We start from the raw sequence: 10,120 nt of genomic DNA, 5'->3' as shown, positions 1-10,120 counted from the left end.
AAATCTACAGTTCTTTTGATGGAAACGAACATCCAGCAGTCTTCAGGATATCGTCTAATGTGTTCCACAGAAGAAAGCAAGTCGTACCAGTTTGGAAAGTGAACAGAAAATCCATTTTTGGGTGAACTATTCCTATAAAAGTGTATATTTTCCCCTATTTTCCCACACTGCTTGTATCTACAGACAACATGGCTGCACATATTAAAACCCAAAGCAAATGACAAAAGTGCAAAACAAGCTCTAATTTAAAAGTGCAGGGTGCTAAATCACAAACAGATAGACTCTTGTTTGACAGAATCTAAGTGCGTCACGACGACAGACAAAAATGCAGGAAACTTGTGTTCAGCGCTGCAGCGCATTCATATTTACAGTAAATCTGAAAAATAACTCCAGAAAGTCCATTTGTCTTAAACTACACAAGGAAAATAAAGATTATTTTACAACTTTTTGGCATTTTTTTTTTCCTTTTCTCTTCGACGTACAAAAAGAGGCTCCTAGAGTTTTTAGTATACACACTGTTCTACAAATAATTATTAAGTCATACATATACATACATATAGAGAGAGTTCATACTGTACATGTGTCTATTAAGAGCTTCCTAAAGCTTTGGAATGAATGTCCGTGAGTCGTGGCTTTTCATCAACGGAGCGGCGAGCTGCTGCAGTCCCTGTCGCAGCCGCTAGAGGACGCCGTCGCTTGCTCCTCCTGCTTCCGTTCCTCCTCCGTCTGCTCGGAAAAGAAGCTTTGAAACGTCTGCGCTCGTGGAATGAGCGTCATAGTCAAACTCGTACCTTGAAAAAGTCAACGAGATCATAAAGCGTGTTATCGACATGGCACAGATTCCAAAAGACATTTGAGTAAAGATAATAGAAGTGTACGGCAACACATCCCTGCGCATCGATTAGCTTGCGCTTTTGAATGCAGCATTGATCGCCTTTGTGCATTAATATCACACCGTTCCTCAAACAAGACGTAGAAAAGAGCTTGGCAACTCTCCACCTATCAGTGTTTGGCACGCTCACAGGAGAGGAAGATGGCTCAACTCGATTTTCTAGAGGTGATTGTGTGATCAATTATGGATGAGGAGAAGTAGAATATCCAGGGTGAAACGAGGATACTTGCTCTCCCAAGTAGGCGAAGCACACAAAACTTGTTTCTTAACAATCCCAAGCCCATATATAGAGCACTGCCTCAAACAAATACAAGCTCACCGAGTTGAATGACACAGACCTTATTTAGAATCCAGCCGAGTCGCTTCTGAGAAACGTACAGGTATTTCATGGAAGACTGTAACTTGTTACAGGTGGGTGGGTTAGTTTGGGTGAAGTGTTTCTTTTCTTCTTCTTTTTTTTGTTTTGTTTTTTAAACCGATGTATTTTAGTGCATGCTGAATCCTGCTCCAGTTATCTGTCCCCAATTCGCATACTATTATAAATAATAATTAGTGCGTCCATAATCATAGTGTTTTGAGATTAGGATGCCAAAGGTGCATACTTTTTTCCAGTATATTTATGCTTTTCAGATATCACCACACAATGTCTTGTAAACGGTCTCTTTTTGATCTATTAACAATGTATAATAATTTTATCTATTAGTAAATTCATCTTATAGATCTTTCTGGGAACAACTCATCCACGGATGCAGGCCTACGTTTTGTAAAGCCTGACAAATGAAATAAAGTCAGATGAAATTTAAAAAAGGCCATTTAAATCATTGAGATCTTTATAAGCAGACTACTTACACGAATTGCATATAAATATCAGTTGTCACTCTATATCTTCCAACAATGTCTTACTATGATATTTAAATGCGTGTTGTATGATCAAAGCTTTATAATTTTTATTTTTTGTATTATTAATCATTTATATATATTTTTTTATTTATATTTTTTTACAGCTGACTCTAACAACCCGATTATGTTAATCTGTAAAGATCTACTGCAACTTCCATTTTATCACAACTTTAAATGTACAGTATGGATTTAAAAGTGGTAATGTGCCCCAATAGTTAATATGACAGCATTTACTTTCCAACCACTAGAGTACAATCCTGTGTGTAATATAAGCAGTCAGTCACACTTTGCTTTGTGCCAATACACAGTGCAAACAAATATACATGAGTGTGGCAAAAGTTTCCTTTTTATACATGTACTATTTGTAACTAGTTGGAATGCATTTCTGAGACCTTGACCTTACTTGTCCACACATAACGCTTTGCTTAGCAGTCATTAAAACATCACTGACATGTCTTTTTTAATTGCATCTTTAATTGTGTGAACTAGTGAAGATCAAATCTGATCCCCCTCGTGTTTTCCTGAAAATTCCAGGCAGGTGTGTTTGGGGGAGGGTTGAATGTGGCAGAACCTAGCGCTCCTGCTCTGCTACATGATTCAGGCGGCACAGAAGGTGTCCTCTCATCCAGATGTCACACTTTTGATGTAAGCGGATTTGTGTGAGCCTGTATGAACCCAAGGGCAGTCGGAGCACCACTTGTCCTGCATGCTTGGTAAACATGTTATGCCTCTGTGGCTCCAGCCAACAGACACCATCCACATGTGTGTTTCCATCACCTTAGGAAATTGCAGTCAGGGTACCGCGCCACAGATGATCTGAGCTGGCAGTGAGTGCTACAGGATGGAGGAAATGAAGCAACGGCCAGATAAACAGCACTTGGATGAACGCGCACACACACATACACACATGGACACTCTCACAATATTTGCAATGTCTGGAGCCTACAAGCTGTGTCACTTTCTTTTAACAAAGGCAATACAGTGTACCTGCGCAGCCAGGGAACTGTATCTTTAGCAAATACTGAGAGTCAAACTATAATGAAACACCAGACAATGTGACCGTAGTCTACATTATAAATACATTATTCATTTCAACAGACATGTACAACAACTGGACATGAAAAAATGTGGACACAAAAAATAATTTTGTGAACTTCAGGAAATTCTATAGTATTGTTTATAGATTGTTATAATTAGAGACGATATAAATATATAAATAATTCATATTAAAATAATATATTATTATCTAATTTGTCCAATGAATGTTTTATTATTTACAAGTTTCTAAAAAAACAAAAACGTTTTTCTTGTAAGGTATTAAACGCACACACACACACACACACACACACACACATTTCTTATTTAAAGGGATAGTTCACCCAAAAATGAAAATTATGTCATTAATGACTCACCCTCATGTCATTCCAAACCCATAAGTAGGGCTGGACGATTAATCGAAAAGTAATCAAAACCGAAATTCATAACCTCTAACAGACATAATTTTCCCATGTCGGTTATTTAATTTTTTTAATCCTGTTAACACTTCCCCCTTAAAAGCATACTACAGCGTGTGTAGCCACATGACTCTGCTCTACAGTCAGTGGCATAAAAGCAAAACACGGAGGTTAACGTCGGTTCAACACATACTGATGGCGCATGAGCGGTGAGCCTTGAGTCTTCAGTAAACTTTGTCAGTTGTATTTGTTTTATGGTTTGGACATTCAAGCGATTAGATGATCGGATGTGTATTATTATATCGAGCTATCATATTTGCGCAGCTGCATTGTGGCACGAACACTCATATAAACAGTAGCTGTGAAGATCGTGCGCACAGAGGAACACAGAAACTAGTTGTCAGCGCTGTCCTGTGATTTATCATTAAAGTAGCTTAGAATCTCAAAACTTATTATAGCATGTTTGTGTGCAGCGCACATGAAGCACAAGCGCGTGCACAGAGAGCAGCGGTCTGCGGTCGCGCTGCGGGTTCCCGGTTTGTGTCCGTTCTCGGACTGTTCTGTGTATCTTAACACAGGTGAACTAACCCTTTAAGTTGTACTTAAATTACTTAAACTAAAATAAACATTAAAACAGGTAATTATATATATATTAATAAAAACTATAATAGCACTGCAAAGACAACTTGTTAAACATCAAACACTAAATGAGAAATTAAAAATATATAAGCAAAATTAGTAAATATATGTTATTAAATAATATAAATATAAATGAGTAATTATTGAACAATTCTCACATTATCACAGTTTATTCACTATAGTATAGAAAATGGTAAAAAAAAAAAAAAAAAAAATATGACAAGAACTCAAAAGAGTTAAACTGTGTCAGAACAAATTCATCTTGATGGATAACTTTGATAGAAAAGTATGTAACAAAACATGGTCAGGTAAAAGTGTCATCAAATTTTTGGTCCCAAAACTGTATTAATTTTACTGGTAGTTCACATAATATGTCACAGTAACATATTGAGTAAAATGCACAGAAAATGTGTATTTATTTATTTTCAAACACTGGCATGGTGTTACATTTATTCTAACTAATAACATCAACAGAATTGCCGCTGTGTTTGACTTCCCAGTTTTGACTGCAAACAGCCAGTTGACCAACACCATCAGTTCCCACCACAGGGGCTCCAACTAACAACGACCAGAGAAGAAAACAAGTGACAACCTCTCCATTCTTCTTCATTAGTTCCTATGAAATGACAGAAACCAAACAAGCTTTTCGTAGCCTCACTTGAAACAAGCCAGTCTTTATATATATAAAAAAAGGTCATTATACTGCCGATCTGTTGCTCAAAGTTCTGGCTCGGTTTCAGTCGGGTAGGACAAAAAAAGGAATTATCTGCCGGGATGGTAAACAAGCATATTTGTTGTGTGCAAGACAGCTCCTGCTGTGCCGGGGCTCTGGGTTACACCACAGCTGTCTCACGCACACCCATAAATGTGTACATACACTCGCAGAAGAGGCTGCAGTACACTGATCTAACCTGGTGGGACACAGATGATTTGTCATTGGCTTGACATTAAAGCAAGGCGGTCACACCAGTCTGACTTAACACGGCCTCTCTAGAAAAACTACAGCATAGTATTGTAAGAGTATTGCACTTGCTGTTGTATAACTGTTGTATATATCGTGTAAATTTCATTATTTTAATGCTTTGAAAAATTGTAATCCCTCACAAACATTCAAATATATTATTCAGTACCACTGACGGACAGATGTAGCTGAAAAAAACAAAAAACAGATTCAAGTATAACTGCTGTATTTACAGTATGACATTTCTGCCATTGCATCATGGGCTGGTTGCATCAGCTCAGTCTAGTTGTGGCATAAATGGGCACAAAGTTGCAACCAACGCACCACCAAAAATATGTGCATTATGCTGTTAAACGTAGTTACAACATATAAACAACCTTGCATATGAATTACATATTTATGAGCAGTGGTACTGTATTGGCTGCTGACTGCTAAGTTGTTAGTTACAGGATGAAACCGATCTAACATTACAAACTGAATACAATATTATGGCTAATACTGAAATTGCTCAACATTTTTCTATACAATTCCTCATTTTGTACTTCCAATTTGTGACCAGCATTTTATATTGCTCTTTCCTCTGTGTTTCTGCGTTTATCTACTTCCTACGTCATCAGCTGGAACGCCACTCTCTCATGAATGCGTGTACGACACGATACAATATTTTTCTTACACAAATGCATTGCTTCAGTTCAGAGGGCTTTTATTATCCCCCCAGAACTGTGTGGAGTACTTTTTTATGATGGATGGATGCACCTTTCAAAATATCAACCCCTGTTCGCTGCCATTATAAAGCTTGGAAAAGTTTTAATTATAACTTTGATTTTATTTGTCTGAAAGCAGAAAGTCATGTACACCTAGGATGGCTTGAGGTTGAGTAAATCATGGGGTAATTTTCATTTTTGGGTGAACTATCCCTTTAATAAAGCCATTAGTAGTATTTATTTGTTGCCATTTAATTACAGAGGATTACAAAAAACTGATCAAATAAAAATAACTACTAGCTATTAACTAGGGATATCCCAAGCCAATCCCAAGCCAATCTGTGCTAAATAATGGCACAAATACCAGTAATTTGATGTGCGCAAACATTAATAAATCGCTTTGCGTGATTAATTTGAATATACTCCTCACATAAGATTTTGAATCTGAAATTGAAGCTGTCATGTCGGTGTCGGTATGCATGGTTTGCCAACTTCCATTAAAAGAAAAAGATGTACATGCTCAGCCGCAATTAAAACCAAACATAAGAAGAAATGTACATGCGTGATATGTGAGAATCAGTGAGGTCTGTTCTAGTGCGTCACACACGTTTGCGCTTCTGTGTTCAGTGTATTTGATGCACATTTTTGTAATGGTCTCTCATCCATTTACCATTAACTTTTAGACTAGACGTCATAACGCATTGTCTTGCTTCGGATTTGGCGTTCTGACACCGCAAGCTTCGTGCTTTCTAACCATACTGTATGTTGCAATTATTGTGCTTATTGTACAATGTCTACAATGTGTACCATCTATCAAGATCTTCATATACCTGTAGTGTGTGCATTGGGGGCACAAAAAAACCTGATTGGTACATCCTAATACAGTCACACATACACACATGCATATATAGCTAATGTCTCTAAAAAAAAAAGTAAAACATATTATTCTCTATTTTAACAAAAACATGGTGGACATTTCTCAGATAAATGGTCAGTTTAAAAGAATGAAATTGATTTGACAAGTAAAAAATATTATTCTCTATTTCAACAAAAACATGGTGGACATTTCTCAGATAAATGGTCAATTTAAAAGAATGAAATTGATTTGACTGGGAAAAAACTTGCATTTTCCTGCTCTGAAAGTTAATTTACATTACGCCCAATTGGCTCACACATAACCTGCCGTCACCAGACAGCCAGTCACCGCAAGGTGATTACAAACCATAAAGGCCAAAGTAAATGAGCCAAACTAATGAAGGCAAAGGAAAGGTTTTAAGCAAAAGCCTCCATTTTCAAAAGTGTAAAATTGGGTAGTTGACATGTCCATTACTTTTCCCCTTGCATTATCCAGATTTCAGGCTAGACGTTTTACATATTTTAGATTTAATGTATGAATTAATTTATTTATACAGTTAATTTAAATAGATGTGTGACGTAACAAATGTGTTGTTAAAAGTACAAATATTCAATTGAATTAACTAATATGAGGTAATAAAATACCAGTTATATACTGTATGTAAACAGACTTATTTTTTTACATTTAAATTTGAATGTCTGGTGTGGCCTTACACTTTTAATCATAAAACTTTATAGATTTTTTACATTATCAGTATGTAGCTAATATGGCCATTATCAGCACAAGAATGAGTAACATTAGTTAACGAATACACAGCTGTAAGAGTAACAAAAATAACACTTCTCTGCAAAAGTACGCCTACTCATGTTTTTGCTAAAGGAAAACGCGCACACACACACACATTACAATCTTTGACAGGGAACACAAGAATCCCAATCAGTAGCAAAGCAAGGTGCAGCTGGTCAAAAGGACACACATGGGACCAATCAGGCTTATCAAACCACTCCAGAGCATTCCCGAGACCCGACATGGCAGCATGTGCGCATGTATATATAATAAGAAAAGCTCTCCCCTTCCTCCTTGTCTGAATCTTCCAGAAAAGTCTCTTTATACCATCGCTGCTAGGTTGGAGCTGCTGGGAACGTGCTGTCTGGCAGGGAGGCACACAAATCGAGTCTGTTGTCTATTGATTTCAGATTACAGAGATGGTGAGGTATGCCAAGATGGGCATTTTTGAGTCTGTATACGGACTGGACTGGCTCAGCATGAATGTGCTTAGTGCAAGTGTTCATACAGTGGCATAAATTGCTTAGACTAGTCTTAAAAGTTAGTAATCAAATTTTTCTTTTCTTTTTTTGCTTTAAGACTGGACATAACATTTTAAAGTTGGTTACGTAAAATAGGTCTAATTTGAATCAAAGAAATATGTATCATTACCTGTTGGTAAGTACTAGTTGGTCAAACAGTCTTAACAGAGGCAAAGTTTATGCAGCTGGCCCCCGGAGAAAGTGTGGAACTGAATTAACCTGTGTGTGTCAATGAATGTGTCAAACAGAGTGAGCTCTCTGCTCACAGTCCACTGTTACAGTAATTATGCTAGATATAATTATGACACAAGGGGAGCTTTCTATAGTGGTGTAATTGAAAGCTTCACAGTACTGCAGCGTGTTAAATTACATAACACAGAAAAAAAAAGTGAAAATAAAAACGCCTTAATATGGAAGCCTGTTTCCGCCACAAAAATAAATAAATAATAATAATAAAAGGTAATTGCCACTTTTTATCATGTATTTGACCTTTTCTTGCAATTCCGAGAAAAAAAGTCAGAATTGTGAGTTTATATCTCACAATTGTTACTTTTCTTTTCTCAGAATAGCGAGTTTATATCTCGCAATTCTGACTTTATAACAAGCAATTGCGACTTAAGTCAAAATTGTGAGATAAACTTAAAATTCTGAGAACATAGTATCCCCCCCCCCCCCTCAAAACTGGACTTTATAAGTTCCAATTCCAAATTCTGAAAAAAAAAAAACAGAATTGCAAGATACAGTCTCGCATTTGCCATTTTTTTTTACTTTATTTCTTGCAATTGTGAGTCTATATCCCAATACAAATCGTTGCAAAGCAACTTTACAGAAAATTAAGTTTCTACAATATTTAGCAGTCGCTTATCAGTGGTGATTGTCAGTTTATGAACATATGGCAGAAATGTATGGAAAATCAATTAAAGACAATCAAACAGATGATGAACACTATTAATAGCAATTATATTATATGATGCAATCATATAAGAACCTGCTTTAAAGGTTCACAGTTTCAGTTTACATTTGTGATATACAATGTCATAACATTTTGATCTAAAAAAAATGACATCTGCTTAATATCAATAAAAAAGTGCTTACAGGATTCCTAAAGAAAACCAAACAATTATAAAACAAAAATAAAAAAATACAGATGTCGAGCCTTTCCACTTGGATTTCACAGGTTTTTCATTTTGGATTTAAAATGTTCTATGTGCAATCACCGAAACTGCGACGCGAGCTCCGCCCCAACTGCACAAAACGGTCCCAAAATGAGAGAAAGCTGCGACGCGCTACGTCCCTACCGCCCACGTCGATCCGCCCCGCCCCATGTGAGCCCCTCTTCACATGGGACGCACCACGGTCGTTTTTGTGGGCGTTACCACAAAAGCCCAAATGACGGCACTATTCAGCTTTGTACACCGAACAAGGAACCTTGACAATTCTTTCACCCTCAATTACTAGCAGCGATTTTAATGCTAACATTTGTGGTGTGCCCTAATGCTAGTATTTCCAGTTACTCTCACTGTCGTTCAGAGATGAAGACTGCCATCTAGCAGTCGGGATGTAAACTCAAAACTAAACAAAACTGCCATGAATCTTGTATGGTATTTATTTTTTAAAATACAGAAACGGTATCGCCATACAAAATATCGCTATTACTAATATCGATATTTTCTTACACCCCTACTAGGGTCCTATGAAATCTGTTTTATTTTTTATTTACTTATTTTTACATTTTTAAAATGTAAATGTTTTTTTTTTCAGATTTTATTTCCCATAATTTTTTGTTTATAATCATAATTTTTTATGATTTAAAAAAGTAATTACCAAATTTATTACCAAAAAAGCAGTGGATGAATGCATAAAACTTAATATTTTAAAATGTAATCAATTAAAAACAATTCCTTTTAAAATGTACAATACCTATTAAATTAACAATACCTACAGAAGCTTACTGTTCAAAACATGACAAAAAAGTATTGTGTGAAAGCAGTCTTTTTCAGGTTAATATTCACAGACACTAGCCTATACTGTGATTTGATTCACTGTATAGTCCTACTTTTGATTTACTAATCCAAAATTTGGCAAATTCTGTGACAGACAAGTACTGTAGTTGAATTCAAAGACATTATTGTGACATTATTATTTTACCTTCTCTAAGGTGGTTAAAATAAAGTACTATAAGGCTATTTGTAACAGGAAGTATTTATTAATTGTGCTACATGTCAGGGGAATGAGGTGATCCATTTTTACCAGAACATACAGTATGACTCGTATAATGTGAGTCAGCAAATCCATACCTGCTGACTACAAATTTATCTTGTGACCAAATGTACGCTGCCAGTTTGGCCCCTGTTTTCTATCTTTCACCTGAGCTGTGACTGAACTAGTATTGGCATAACACTTTCCA

General features: G+C 36.3%; 1 protein-coding gene across 3 annotated transcripts in view; it reads right to left on the bottom strand.

Moving 5' to 3' along the window:
- Positions 1–226: 226 nt before the first annotated feature.
- The window catches only part of LOC132116014 (docking protein 6-like), an 87,306-nt gene continuing 77,412 nt past the window's right edge, over positions 227–10,120 (bottom strand). Inside the window, exon 8 of one of the 3 annotated variants that reach the window (XM_059524521.1) lies at positions 227–791. In XM_059524521.1, the coding sequence (XP_059380504.1) occupies positions 640–791 (152 nt within the window). In that variant the 3' untranslated portion in view covers positions 227–639. Of the gene's footprint in view, positions 792–2,490; positions 2,627–4,290; positions 4,502–10,120 lie in introns of those variants that run through there. The other 2 variants (XM_059524523.1, XM_059524522.1) reach the window with 2 other exon arrangements.

This window comes from Carassius carassius, chromosome 35 (assembly GCF_963082965.1).
Source record: "Carassius carassius chromosome 35, fCarCar2.1, whole genome shotgun sequence".
Taxonomy (NCBI): Eukaryota; Metazoa; Chordata; class Actinopteri; order Cypriniformes; family Cyprinidae; genus Carassius; species Carassius carassius.
This window is presented reverse-complemented; position numbering and strand designations above follow the sequence as displayed.